The 15,854-nt window shown below is 36.3% G+C and overlaps 1 protein-coding gene across 1 annotated transcript in view; it reads right to left on the bottom strand.

Annotated features, from left to right (window-relative positions):
• Window positions 1–15,854, bottom strand: part of POLN (DNA polymerase nu) — a 104,367-nt gene that overhangs the window by 20,010 nt on the left and 68,503 nt on the right. Inside the window, exons 18-21 of the mRNA XM_049835306.1 lie at window positions 14,438–14,520; window positions 10,825–10,956; window positions 7,789–7,899; window positions 4,327–4,405 (exon numbers count right to left, since the gene is read on the bottom strand). Coding sequence (XP_049691263.1) covers window positions 4,327–4,405; window positions 7,789–7,899; window positions 10,825–10,956; window positions 14,438–14,520 — 405 coding nt within the window. The remainder of the gene's footprint in view (window positions 1–4,326; window positions 4,406–7,788; window positions 7,900–10,824; window positions 10,957–14,437; window positions 14,521–15,854) is intronic.

Raw genomic sequence — 15,854 nt, 5'->3', positions numbered from 1 at the left:
GACATAATCAAGAAATTGGTTTTATTACTATGTCCTTTTTTATGAATCTGAGAAACAATAAGCAGTCAATAAAGTACTAATGCTTGAATCCCTACACACCTTATGAAAATGCCTCTAGGTTCTTGCGTCTAACTAAAACTGAAACCACTTCCAACAAATGAATCATTTGTGATTTATCATATGATTTGTATCTGAAAAAAATCCAGGTCACATAACACAATGCTTGTTCCTGGGATGATTAGGGCTGTTTCTAACTAATTTAGCTATCTGTGTAGAAGCGAGCTGCATTTACAGTTCAACAACTCAGAAGATCATTAGGTTGATTGAAATGTTTGTTCCTTGAGGAGGACATACAAAACCTCGAACATCCACTGCTAATGAAAAGGAGCTGGGATCAAGAAAATAAGATCATGCCTTTTCCTTTTATTTGCTGGTGGCTCCTCCTTTTCGGATCATTCATTTATATCTGGCCTGTTGCTGAACCTGTCTCTTTAACTGGGTTCCGGACATGCTGAGAAATAAAGCTGTGTGTTTGTGGCACTGGTCCAGTGCTGAAGGAACAATAAATTGGTGAGAAAGCAGAATTGCTGGACTCACACCAAATTACTCAATAGTTCTGTAGACTTGTTAAATTTAATTTGCATGTTGATGGGATATTATCATCTTTAAAGACTTTCCGAGAAGTCCATGTAGCACCAGGTAGACTTTGGGTAACATCAGTGCATCTTCAGGTTAAGAAGTGATAATTTTCACAAGAATTGCTACAGGCAGCAATTCTTCCACCATTTGCCAGCATCCTTCTTTCTTATCAAGTTTCCATGTGTCTTGCCACTGCAATGATATTTGAAACACTGAAAATAACTACAACTGTCCATCTGAGTTCACCGAGTACCTTTCTACTCTCATGAATTCCATAAATCTTTCTTTCAGCTGCTACTGTATGCCTTGATCTCACTTCAGAGGTTTCTTTGCTATCATCTGCCTGCAGGAAGCATTGTGTGGAGGTTCTGTGAATTGTATGAGACAGGTAAAAGCTGGCACTTGAATAATTTATGTCAGCAGCACATTTTCAGTAAGCAACTTGGCCATCAGCAGCAGCACAGCATCTTAAAAAAGACCTAGGTAATATGGAAGAAGTCTGAAGAAACCATTTTGATTACCCCTCAGTGCCACACAAAATGCAGAGATGTTAACACTGATGCCAGTAGTTAACCCATACTAATATTAGTTCTTTATCATATGTATTGCAATTAATGCTACTTTTCCCCATTTCTGTAAAATTATTTCCCAGTAACTGATTGACTTATTATTGTCAACAGCATAATTTGCTAGGCTGGCATTTGAATTAAAAGATGAAGAAACACAAAGAGAAAAACGAGACTGCTACTTGACAGAACAGCCATTGATCATTCACAGTGGAATATACTGTTTCATCAAGAGGGCCTCTCTGATGAAGCATCATGAAATGTAACTTGATTACCTTTCCCTGACTTCCAAATGAAGTATCATGTGTGCAAACAATAACTGAGAATCTACTGACTACTAGTCCTACAAAAATGAAGTTTCATACTGTTGGGTCAGAGTTTGCTTACAGCTGAACAGCTTACAACGTGCGAAAAATGAATACAGTGCTGTCAGTGGAGAAGTCTGCAAACATACCTGCAAACTAACACTAAAAAATATAAGACCTTATGTAGAACTTTTTTTTTTTTTTTTTAATTTCCAAGATAAGGAAGACAAAATGTTAAGTGTTAGCCACTACTTGGCTATGCCTAATAGGATACTGTTTCCCAATGTAAATGTGAGTTCATATTCACTTCTAAAGCATATATAAAAGATACTTCTGTTTGATATGCTGTTCAAAGTGAAAACCTCATTTCCAAAGTTAGAAGTTCTAATAGAGAAAAAAAAATACTTACAAGTGGGTGGAGATAGAGGAAAAGATAGTAGTGTGCTATGTTTGGAATGAATATGATCTGATGTGATGATAACAGGAGATTGATTATATTTCTCATTTTGGAAGAGCTACTGTGCATTCCTACTGTTACAACAGCACCAATTATGTATACACTTCCTTTTAACAATATTTTCGAAGCACTTTACAAAGGATGTTAGGATCATTATCCTGATTTGACTGCTAAGAAAATCAAGAAACAGACCACTGAAAAAACAACTAACTGAATGTCACCTGACAGACAAGCGGAAACCCAAATTTTCAAGTTTCAGTCCTGTACTCTTTTGGTGAGACGACAGTGATGCTTTCAAATGCCACCATCTGACCAGGTGAGCGTTCACAGAATTTATAAAGGCATTGATTGTGCTTTTCGGACAAGCCTGGCTTGTAAGTACCTACTAAATATTACAGCAAGGAGCCATTAGTGACTATTAAAAGGCTCTCCTTTAGCAAAGCCATCCAGTTGTTAATGCCTGGCAGGAGTTCAAAATTCCAATTTAAAACAGTCTGTCTCTTTTAGATGCCCTTGCAGTCTTGGTCTCTCCCAGCTGTGACATTTATGACAGGAATAAGAAGGATAGGCAGTGATACTTTTCTGTTGTCTGGTGTAGCCATTTCCCTATGCTTCCACAGCACAAGGGAATTCAACATGTAAATCAATATTTCCCCACGTCTGTTACCTTCTTAGCCATTTGGTGACACTACTTCTTTAAAACAAATAGTTTTGAGAAAGGACAACCCAAATAAAATTTTCTGTTGAGAGAAGAAAATATTCACAAGTTTTATCAGACACAGCATTAGTCACAAGAAGCTTTGGTTTACTCAGAATTACAACAAACAGGTAGTTATTGAACCTAAAAATCTGCATGCTACATAGGAACTGCAGAAGGGAGTATGTCCTTTGCCCTCTCACCACCTCCACTTGCCTCCTCCATTAAAGACTGTTGGCTGCTTGTCCCAGAAGGCAGCTGATCTATTGCTAAATCTAACTCAAAATTACGCCTGCTACAGAAATTTTCAACCAGGCCACAGCTGCCAGATTCTAGTACCTTTGTACAACTCAGGCAGCAGAAAGAATTATAATCAGCACAGAGAATCTGCCCCAAAATGTACAATGCAATATGTTATAGTCCATTATCCAACATTTAATACATAAATGTATCATTGTCTGGACACATGCAGTATCTCCACCAAAGAACCATATCCCATTTCAGATTTACACTAGAAGGCCACTTACTTGTTTCTTTTTTGGTAATAGTTCAATGGTGCTTTGCTCAAAAAGTTGCGAGAACACTTGAGAGTGTTACTCAGAACAAGTTTTATTTTTGGCATAGGAGTGACTTTACCTTTGAATTCAACACATGCAATTTATATTTGTAATTAGAAATTACATTTTGAAACATTGATCAAATAACACTGCTGTGTGTAAATGATACACACACAAACACACAGAGTATTTATAGAGTTAGATATTACACATAATTGCAAAATATGTTTGGAAGGCCAAACCCTGTTACTTTTTACTGACCTAAACTCCCACTGAAGTTCTTAATACATGATTGCTACAGCTAAGTTTTTATGATTTCCCCTTCTGGATGACAACAGAAACACTGATGTTCTGCACTACCTGCTATCTCTGCTTTTATCTGAACTTCTACTGCAAAAACTCATGTTCTACTGGATTGTTTACTACAGCATTACAAAAGATGAGATTCCATTTGTTTGGGGTTTTTTTCTGCATGTTTGCCTTCAAAGTATCTTTCTGTTGCAGCAAATAATAATGCTCACTGACTCTCTGCACCATTCTCTCCATCCTTTATTACGGGAGAAGTAGACTTCATTATTTCTGCTAGTGGTGTAAAAATATTGAGGACATTCTGTGATCTCCTAACCAACTATGAGCAGTCACAACAGAAGAGAATCATGATGACCTAGCTTTTCTTTAGTAAAGGAAAGCCATCTATACAAGAATAAAAAATGTTCATTTATTTTGCTTGACCACTGGTTTCCTGATTCCTGTTTTTTTCCCAGCCCATTGAATGTTCAATTCCCATTGTACAATACACTCAAAATACAGGAAGGATATGATCAGTGGGCTTGATTTCAAAGATGCGGAACTACCACTGAACTAGATCTGACTGAGTTTAAATGGCCCCAGGGCACTTCATCGCCTTGGGATGGATTTACAGATCCAACCATTTAAGCACAAAGATATAACTTTGAATGTATAAAACCATCCCACAAGTCCTTGCTTGTTAAAAGATGCAGAGGCATACATGATATTTCTACAGCTGCTTAAAATGCCAGAAACACATCCATTTCAACTACTTTTGTTTTAAAATCAAACAGTTTTGCAGTCATTCATTACTAACCTGGCTGTTAAAGTCGGAGAAACGACAACAGAGGTAAAAATCTCCACCATAGCCATTTTACAAAGATCAGCTGCAGATCCTATGAAAGAAAGTGATCTGCTTTTAATTTAAAGCATGCAAAAGGAAAATGTTCTTCTTGGAACTATAGCATAGGAATGGAAAACATCTGAAGATTCTGAATTATAAGAATTTGCAAAACTGACAGATTCAATTCACGTAATATGTGAAACAGATCATAAGACTAATAAATAACAAACTAAATAATTACATGTTAATTAAAACCAGAAAATATTAATATGAAATTATGTGTTAATTAAAGGTGAATTTGTCAGTCATGGCCATGAGTTGAAAAATTGCTTTTTATAAAAAATGTCTGAAATTATCTAACTCTAAATTGAAATTAAAATTTACCTATAAATCAATTAAAATTTAATGTCACAAAAGGTTAGAACATTGTTTCAGCACTACATTTTCATCTGGAAACTTAATTTTATGCTTTTTCATATTTCCATGTGTTTGTAATGTATATTCATTACATTACAGCGTTAAGAGCAGTGGTGCATAAAACAGTGTCATGTTACATAATAGATTACGTGTTTCTGCTGATCAAGAGGCAGAATGATTCTCCAGGCCTGCAGTTTGGTGAAGGGGTCTGTTCTGAACCACGCAACAGGGGTTTAATACATTTTACATAAAGATTTATCAGATAAAATACAGAAACAATCCTTTAAGTATGGATTGGAAGCCATAATTCTCCTTGTCCCATCAGATATCCTAAATGTACTAGAGGGTAGACATCTTCCTTTTCGCACTTCCATTCTTTCTTCCAAATGGCTCAACTTCCACAGGAGGGATAAAGAACAGCCAGGTAGGCAAATGGTAAGGGTACTCTGCTGGGACAAAACCACAGAATCATGGAATCACAGAATCACAGAATATCTCAAGTTGGAAGGGACCCATAAGGATCCTCAAGTCCAACTCCCTGCTCCTCGCAGCACTACCTAAAACTAAACCATATGACTAAGAGCCTCATCCAGACGCTCCTTGAACTCTGACAGGCTTGGTGCTGTGACCGCTTCCCTGGGGAGCCTCTTCCCGTGACCGACTACCCTTCTCAGTGGAGAACCTTTTCCTAATGTCCAATCTGAACTTCCCCTGATGCAGCTTCATTCCACCTCCTCCTATCCTATCGCTGGTCACCAGAGAGGAGATCAGCACCTCCCCCTCTGCCGCCCCCCTTGAGGAAGCTGTAGACTGCGATGAAGTCACCCCTCAACCTTCTCTTCTCCAAGCTGAACAAACCAAGTGACCTCAGCCGCTCCTCCCAAGTCTTGCCCTTGAGACCCTTCACCATCTTGGTCGCTCTCCTCCGGACACAGTCTAATAGTTTGATGTCCATCTTATACTGAGGCGCCCAAAACTGCACCCAGTGCTCGAGGTGGGGCTGCACCACTGCAGTGTCGGGTGGGACAGTCACCTCTCTTTGACCAGCAGATGCACCCTGGGACATGGTTGATCCTTTTGGCTAAGAGAGAATATCTAAGAGATCGAGAAGCTAGACTTAACACCTCTTCCTCCTTCATGGTTTCTATGACAAACTGCCTCCTTTGAATCCCATACTGAGGCTGTTTTACTCATTAACTATACCAAGTGCAGATCCACAGCTGATTATTGAGATGGCTATTGATAGTCTAATTAGACTGTTAGATATAATTATAAAACACATACATTAAATGCAGTTTAGTACGCTAACTATGATAAACTGTTTTAGCATAATTTAGGAAGTTTTTACAGTCTTAAAATATTATCTCATAGCTGAAATCCTGAAGCTAGATCGTTGTAGTCTAGAATGAAATTTTTTTTAAAATTTGGGAATACTGAGTATTTTAGACATTTTAACCTATGCTTCATCACACCTTCTAATTTTACATGTTTTGAATAACAGTTACACTATTTTTCATCAGATTTGGCCTCCAGTATTATTTGGACAGACAATGAAATATGCTAATCTTTTTATTGTAGCTACATAGAAGTAAGGGTTTCATAGACAGTCCTCTGATAGCTTTGCCTCACCTCCAAGCTCTTTGGACAGATGGACATAAGCAAGTGCTGATCAGAAGGCTGTGTAGCTTTATTAATGCTACACTGTACACTCAGCAGGACTCGCTGTATTAGCTCAAGCATTGTGCCTTCAACTGGAGAGGGCTGCTGGCCAGCTGGATGGAAACCCAGGTAAACCGAACACAAGTATCTGGAGAAGGTTGTGCAGGCATGCCCAGTGTTACGAAAGTGCAGGCTTTGCTGGAGATTTTATAAGGATATTTTAAAATTCTACAGTTGAGTGCCTACTAAAGCAAGGCAGCCATCACTTGAGCACAACTATTATTCAAGCAACAGGGTAGGTATTAGAATTCTAGCTCTGTACATATCCTTGTAGAGACAATACTTAAATTCAGTTACTGATTATAAGGAGTGTCAAACATGACATAAATACTTAAGTCACTTTGAAATTGAAACATTAAAATGAATAATATTTGGAGAGAAAAAAAAAAAAGAAAAAACACATGGTCCTTTCAAAAGGAAAATCACTTCATTAAAAGCACGCCATCACCACGTCTAGAAAGCACTTTTTACTTGCCTATAAATTGTACACTTCCAATATAATTTAGTAAAAACCCTGTCAGCATCATCCAATTAAAAAAATAATTCTTCGAAGGAGTGGCTTGGTAGGAGAGATCTCAGTCTTGGACTGCTAGCTCAGTTTTTATTTTTTTCTTTAGGTGGCTAAATTCTGTACACGACTGAGCCCCACGTGATTTAAACAGACTATGTTAATGCATCAGATTAACATTTGAGTACTTCATGCTGATTTTTACATTTCCAGCCTATATGGCAAATTGCAATGTTTTTCTGTGAAAAAACACTTTTTTTTGCCCTCCAGAGAATTTAGTTTGAATCTTCCTTACAAAGAATGAGTTGGGTTTCAAAACAAATAATAACAATGCATGGTTCTTTTAATGTTGTATATTTCTTAAACTAAAGCTATCTGGAAAAATAAAACCTAGAATCTGTAAGCAGCATAATCACAGAAACACTTTTGGAGTAAGAAAGTATCAGAAAACAGAAAGGAAAATGTTTTAAGACAATACATCTGAAGCACTGAATTCTAGGTATTCTCTCTACACATAGTTTGTATCTATACTACACAGAGCACTATAGTGTATAAGAACATTGATACTGTTATTAGTATTAGTATGATACTGTTCACTGGCAATTTCCAAGATAGATAGAATACATCATTTAAACTTCTCTTTTATAGTAAAACTCATGCCTCAGGAGTCTACTCTAGTAGACTACTAGAATATTCATTCATTTTGAGATTATCAGAGTTGTGTCCACTAAAGCCAAACAGACATAAAGAGATAGGTAGGTAAGTAGGAAGGTAGGCATGCAGTATTTTACCTTGAACAACAAAATTGACAGCCTGCCTCTCCGCTTGAGTGCGTAGTTTGTAATCCTGTGCATTGATATTAGCCAGTGGTCTTTTACGTCCCATTATGGAAACCACATAACCTTGTAGGATTTAAATACAAAGCAGTATTCTTAGAGTGATTAAAATTAAATGTCAAAAATTCTTTCTGAAGATAATATAGATTTTTGCAATTATGTGCTGCCTGAGTCAATTTAATATTTTGCCCTCTGAAAATAGCCAGAGCTTCTCTCATTTAAACCGTAAATGCTTATTGTATTTTTGGACCAAGAATTATTTCATTCAGAGAACTGGTACATGTTACACAAGGAAAACTTCTGTTCATTAAAGCTGTACTTTTATTAGGAATGTCTACTGATATACCAGCAAACTCTCTCTGTGGGAGATGAAACTATAAATACCTAGCAGAATTAGCTATCTATTAGCAGCCGTAATTAGAGCTTTCCATGCAATGAATAGTTTACTTGGGAATAGCAAAGAAAAATCAATTTGTAGAGTAATTAAATGATTAATGAATATCTCTCAAAATTATCAAATAGTTTTGGGGGAAAAAAACCCCAAAGTTATATTTTTTCCCCATTTTCTTTATGTGGTATTTTTGTGTCCCTTTCACAGCCAAACTTCCTTAACTCTAGTGTGTGTGTTTGGGGAGTCGGTTTAAAAGAAACACATGAAAACACAGTTAATACTTTATGTTACGCCTAACGATGTATTTTGCCAAAACAACTATTCTGGAGGGCAAGTGAGAGGAGTTGAAAGAGGAAGAAATGTAAGGATCCTCTTGTCAAAATAACACACACAAAACCTTACCTCAGCTTATCCTCAAAACTAAACTTCATATTTTAAGAAAAATGAAAAAGCATCCATGTTAAAAAATATAACTTTATAAAATCTTTCATTATACTTCTGATCATCTTGACTAGCCATGAATTGTCATTAGATACCATGGAAGTTCAGACTGCCAGAGTTTTGTCTCCTCTTTGGCAACCATGTGGTAAGGAGACCTCTTCAAACACAAAGTTATGACCTTACCATGGTCAACGCATACCCAGACTTATGTGCAGAGGATGAAGATGGTTCTGCTGAGTTAATACAGCCTTCTGTGAATTAGTGTATTTCCAGGAGTGCTGATACTAAAAGCACTAGTTTTGGAATAAGGAGCTGAATTATCTGGAGGTTAGGATATTCTTTGGCAAATCAGTCTTCTCAATTTAACTAAGATTTTCCATGAAGAACAGTATCTCAAGATGGAATTCTTGAAACATAGGATCCTCAGGGAAAAATAGATTTACTGTAATATCCTTATTCCTGTGTGGTGTGTCTCCACAACAGAATCACCCTTGCAGTACTCATAGCTGATTAGCATCCCCAAACAAATACCATCTTTCATATAATAGTGGCAGAGTATGTTTTTGTGGTCAAAGATTAATCTGCAAATACATATTTGAATGAGGTCTTAATGTAGTCTTTTTAATATGTTGATAATTTCATGAAAAACCAGCAATATAATAATACATATACTAATACACTAACAAATATATCTTCATCACAAATTAGTATTATTTATATGCTTATCATGTCTACACAGAGTATCAGACGTTCATAAGACCTAAATAATATTAGTCAGGTGGGTGCTGTTCACCTTTGAACTGCAGATAAGTAAGGACAAGTTACCTTATAATGAGCTCACTAGGTTGGAATGTTTTTGTTGGAAAGTTGGAATCTGAGGTGGATTAACAAGAAAAATATTAAATTATGTTGACCTGCTGCAGACTTTTTGAGCTTGTACAACCAAATCAGATTGTTCTTCTACTATTAATGGTTAAAAAAATGGTTGATAAATGGGAGTGAGAGCAGGACTAAGGACTAATTAGACAAGCATGTTTCGACAACAATCAAGGACATTAGTTATGACACGCTTGTCTACTAAACTCATAAACCAGATTGTTTACCGCAGAAGTCTGGTTATTGAAATTAATTTACCTTTAAGAAAAGCATGCTATGTTATTTTAAATAGATCAAAAATATATAATAAATGTGTAATATTTTGCTAGATATGTTATGTTGGGCTTAATTATAGCTAAAAATAGATTTTCAGTAACTTCACTTTTCTGTAGTAATATTAATGAACAAAGGAATGCAACTGCATGACACAATGACAGTTCATGCTTCAAGTAGATTTTTAAGCCCTACAAAGTACAAAAAAGGAATACTACCCATTTTCATGACTGGAAGTCAGTTACATGTTTCTATCATGACACTCACCCATACAGTGATGGGTAATATTATATTGCAAATTTACTATTTATTTCTACAAAATGTCTTAGTACTGTACACCCTATTAAGAAACAAAATAAATCAATTTTGACAGTTCTGCTAATTAGCTTTTAAAAGGCAATATTTCAAGCAGCTATATTTTCTCTCCTCAAATTACTGCACTCCTAGGATTCACTAAATATAAATGAATATGTAGGCTAGCAACAAATTTGATGCAAGAACAGTTTGCAGCTGCTGGCTCCAGGAAGCACTCTGCACACATCTGTCATCACAGATACCACCTGAACTTCAGGAACATAAAGTCTGACTGATGCAAAGAAAAAAATACATTAAAAAAAATTGGCTCTGTAAATTGGTCCTTTGGCTAAATGGCTGAGCTTCCACAGTCCAGCAGCCATGTAGCATATTTATTAAGTAAAAGATTCCTTGGGCTTTTTTGTGTTGGAGTACATTATATGTCAAAATGATGCAGTGTAACTTGACATTAAGTAGGGTTCACTCTGAGAACAGATGTCTTATTCTGTTAGCATCTTTCTGAGAAAAGGCAGACACGTTTAACCAGCTCCTCTTAGGTTTAAAAAAGAAAAAAACCTGATTCATCAAGAAATTCTATTCTGTCTTTTTTCTTGTCCTGTAACTATCTGAATTTGGGTCAAGCTGAATCTTTGTCTTCACCACTGTCACACAGTGCTGATCAGTATACAAAAATATGCTTACAGACTTTGGATTACCTTTATTTCGGCATTGTTCAATCGTTTTCTTTGTAAATTCATGTACTTTCTTGTATTTTTGCATAAAACTCTCTATAAATTGGCTGGCTTGAAGAGGAGTAATTCCCAGGCAGCCAGCAAGTCGTTCTTTACCTGGTGGTAAAGAAATTATCGTTATTATGCAATAAAGCAGAACATAAATCCACTACATACAATAGCACTGTTACATTCATAATTAGTGGAGGATACTACAATACGAAATACTACAAACATATTTCAACAAAGCAAATGTTTAACTTCGAGCTTGAATGTTTTACTGAAGTTACTGGACTAAGAATATATTTAATAAGACGTATATAAGAAGTATGTAATCAAGAAATTCCTAGTTATAATTTATACCTATAATGTGGTTGAAATCTCTTTTGTTCACAGAATAACTTTGTTACTTTAAGTATCGTTTTACTAGCTCAGTCTTGAAATCTGCAAACTTTGAGGAGCAGATAAAGATTTTGAAATCAATTTCAAACACACACAAATGTGAATGAAGATCTAAAAAAGGATGGCGATGTGGCTGCTTGAGTTTCTTTAGATTTGGTGTAGAAGTCACAGAAAAACTTAACTGCTGAAGCAATCAGACAAAGCCTTATTTTAGAAAGGCCATTAGGAGTCTGAGTCCCATGGATTTCAGTCAGTCTTCGGCTCCTCAATGCCTGTAAAAATCTGGGTCCAAGTTGTGAGATAAAAGGGTTGGAAAAAGAAAAAACAGAAAAAGTGTTTCAACAGAGAGAGGAAGGAATAATAGCTTTTGGATAGGATATAGGTGCACAATATATATAACGTTGGATCTAAGAGCATTTATAGAGAAGGTGGAAAAAAGCTGAAGACAGTTTTCTAGAGTGTGAAAATATAAATTAACAGCTACAGTTTAAACACATTTATAAACCAAACAGTTCCAGTAAAAATAAAACATGCATCAACATTAGTCATATGAGGTTTGAAAGACAGATATATTTATGTCAGCTGCAGAGCAACACAAACCCAGCACTGTGTCTGCAAATAACATAAGCTGAGAGGCGATGTCTCAAGGCACCAAAGGCATAGAATAGTTATTGTCACAGTAATACTGTCAAGAAAAATTATCTAGCATTTTTGAAAGAGAGAAGATTTCAGCCACCTAAATGCCATCACTGTCAGTCTGATGTGCATTTCAGAACAATTCTGTAGCATTTTGTTCTCAGTCATGCCAGGATCTGCACTGAGCTGCAGGAATACCAGTCTGGACAAGGTGCTAGAAGAAGAAATTCACAAGACATCCAGGATGACTCTTGCTTAGCTACTATAGGTCTGTACTTTTATTTGACATCTAATTAATTTGCATTTTCTTCCTGAGTCAGCAAATGACAAATCTATCTGCTAAAGCACATACTGTTAACAGCTAGGAGACTGCTGTGGCTTCCTTAGAGAACTGTAACGTCTACGTTTGTCCATGTTATCCATTTAAAAGAACTACTGATATACAGAACAAAGTATTGCATAAAATAGTAGGAAAAATAAGCCACAACATCAGAAAGGAAGTCTGAAAGGTTCCAGGGAAATGCAGTTCCTGGGAAGCAAAAAGAGAGGAATGTAGAGCCTCATAATTGTGTCAGATCATGTTCGACAATGCTGGAGCACAGGCCATGCGAAGCAGCGCTCGGGAGCGGACTAAAGCTTCCCTGAGCGCTCTCCTTGAGTTATCTGTGCCAGGGGAATTGTTAGCAGCAGCCTACGAGTTTTAGTGTTTCCATTCTGTAATATCATCTTTCAAAACTGAAAATATCATTAGTTTCTCTGCTTTTCATTTAAATACCTTGACATCCCTCTGTGCCAATTCAGGGCTTGAATATACTGCCATTGAATGGAATTACTCCTTATTTTAGAGATGTTTAAGTTGTCTGTACTTTAGTTTTACAAGATGACTGAGGCAGAAGCAGGTGAATTGAATTGCTCCAAACCAAGCAAAAGACAATAATACTGTCATCCCTCTCAATATTTGGTGTATTTATTGAAGTACCAACTCCTAGACATAATGAGACTCTTCTTTCTTTATTATACTATTTTCTATCCTCCAGGATTATAGAAAAGACCTTGAAAATATGAACCAAATGTAACCTAAAGCTAAGAAAACAAAAAGAAAAAAAAGATTACTATTTACTACATGAAAGATTTTCATTAACTCCTGTAAGCATAATATAGGCAAGCTCCTCAGGGAATGTCTCTGTATTTTTCAGCCCCAAAAGAAGTGAAATAAATATTATTCACACTCTTCAGTTGTATCAAAATGTCTCCTTAATGACAAGTTAGCCATCTTTTGAAGGGAGACAAACTGTGGGTGGAATTCAGTCCATCAATTTCAGGTAGCTAACAATTATTTTTTGTCGGCCCAGTTTCCATCTAAATAGTTTAATGATATCACTCCATGTTATGTCTTCATTAGGATCTGATCACGCTACCAATGAACTGAAGCATCTTATTATCTTTCAGGTGCTTCAGCTGCCCTCATTTGAGAGAGAGGGAGACAAAGCACAAACAAGTAAATGGAGATACTTAAATCAAGCACTGCTGCACTGAAACGTGTAGTGCCTGGTACAAAGCAAGTGAGGGAATGCCAATACTCTGCCTAATCTAATCACCTAAGTTCTCTATAGCATGCACAGACATAGGCTCTACTGAAGGAGACTCTAGCCCCAGTAACTGAGGCATTTCCTTTTCCCCACTGACTACGTACAGAACTACAGACCATTCAGCTGGTAGTGATTCAGTCTGATTAAGTCAGGTATCTGCCTGTTCCACCCAGAGCGAAGGGAAGAGATAGGAAACGTGTAGCACCTGCATGGACCAAGGGGCAGGGGTGTTAATGCTTGCATTTTGTAAAATAATCTAGTGATGAAAACATTCAGGCTGCAAACAGGAGATTTGATTCCAGTCTCAGCATGGGAAGGTCTGAATTTACATTGCAGGGAGCTAGTCCTGGGCTTTTTTAATATAGAATTTAAACACAGATGTTTAAAATGCAATACAGCTGAATGTAAAAATACATGTGTGTCTATATATATTCTTATATGTATATGTATATAATCTACACCCCTATGCATAAAATAGATATTCTGGAGAGCTAAAATTGAAGTGCTTTTCTCCCCTTCAATGGGCTCTAGATGTCTCTGCTTGAGCAGGGGGGCTGGATCTGGTGACCTCCAGAGGTCCCTTCCAACCTCAGCCATTCTGTGGTTCTATGAATGTGTTTTGAGACAATATTGAAGATCTTTTAATTTCATTGTGTTTATTCTCATCTCTGTCTATATACTGACAGAATGCAAAATCCACTCAAAAGTAAACTCATTTTAGATAAAGACAAATGCTTCAGTTACATCAGCAGCAAATAAATACAAAATCAGAGTAATCTTTGTACACGTCAGTGTGGCTGTATTAATTTGGTAATTTTGATACTGGGTAGATCATTTAAAAATCCTTGATAAAAATAAAAATTTAATACTCTGACAAACTTTTATTCACCTTTAGAAATTCAGTCTACTTGTATAAATTATGTATAAAGTATGAATCTACTGTAGCTGGGTTTTTTTCTAAAAATGCCTACCTGCTCCATAAACCACTGAGTAAACTACACGCTTTGCTTGCTCTCTATCGGCGTGTTTCACTTGTTCACTTGGAATCCCCTTCCTAAACAAACAAACAAATCATACAATTTCAGTTAGAACTAATTTAAGTTGTTGTCCCCACAGAAAGTGTATTAAAGTCAATAACCATTTAATAACTACATACTTGTAAGATATGAACAGAAGCACGTAAGGGCTTTTGTCTTCAGCCAGGAATGCACAACTTTTTTATAGTGGTGATAATCCATAGTAAAAGAAACCCTTAATTTTAATCTTCGTCTTCTCCTTTCCTTTTATTTTTAATCAAATTCTTGGCTAGGAAAAGTCCTACTACTATATTAGTAGTTCTTTAGGTTGAAGAGGATTCAATATTGAACCATGAGAAAAATTAAATCTTTCCAGCAACAGCATTACTTCAAGACATGCTAAATAGAGAGACTCAAAGCCTAAGTCTGATCTAAAGCTTATTTAAACAAAGGCTATATTAGAGGTTCACTAATAGGAATATCCAACCTTTTATCAAGAATAATGACTGATAACAGCATGCACTGAATCTCTCCATATATCTTACAGGGCTCCACAATAGAGATGCTTCACAAAATAGAAGCACTGGCTGTTTCTTAACTAGAGAGTGTAACTAGTTTACTCCCAGCAGTATGGTCCTTCCTGGTTCCCATTCACTCACCAACAGCCCTACAGAAAGGCTAATAGATTTAGCAATTTGCAAATAAAAAGCTAGGACTCTGCAACTGACAAGTATGTGCCACCTATACTTTTCCTTATCGAAATGTAGCTTCAGAAAGAATGTTGACATTATTGACAATTGAAAACACCAAAGAATATTGATCATTTGGTTTAAATGGAAGTGCATTGGGGAAAATCTTGATCACCTACTCACACCCTGAAAACAAATACCTACACAAATTGTATTTGGAACACAGAGGTGAATTCCTATAAGAGATACTTGATGACATATGCACAATTTGTGAGTAAGTCTCCTCATGAGTCTGTTCATAATGATTTGGTTGCATTTTTTAAAAGCTAAGTTTGCTATGCTTTGTTATGAAGGTTTTTTGCCATGAAAGATGCTTTGTCATGAAAGTTTTGGCAGACGAGCTTTGAGAAAATGGCATATATTTCTATGTATCTTCTTGAAGAAGAGTCTTTCACCATTATTATGGTATTCAAACACCTAGAAAAATCAGCAGAGCCACAGATTTTTGCTTGCTTGGCTGATACACTGATTTTAGCCAAGCCTATGCACAGTGCTGGTATAATTAGGGTCTCTGAATGATAAACAGGTAGACCTTGAGTGCAATCAAATTTAAGTAAGTCCTTACGGCAGTACAGATTTTTTTGAAGAGGAAAAATAAAATTGAATATGATTTCAAACCTTCA

Source organism: Accipiter gentilis, chromosome 3 (assembly GCF_929443795.1).
Source record: "Accipiter gentilis chromosome 3, bAccGen1.1, whole genome shotgun sequence".
Classification (NCBI taxonomy): domain Eukaryota; kingdom Metazoa; phylum Chordata; class Aves; order Accipitriformes; family Accipitridae; genus Astur; species Astur gentilis.
This window is presented reverse-complemented; position numbering and strand designations above follow the sequence as displayed.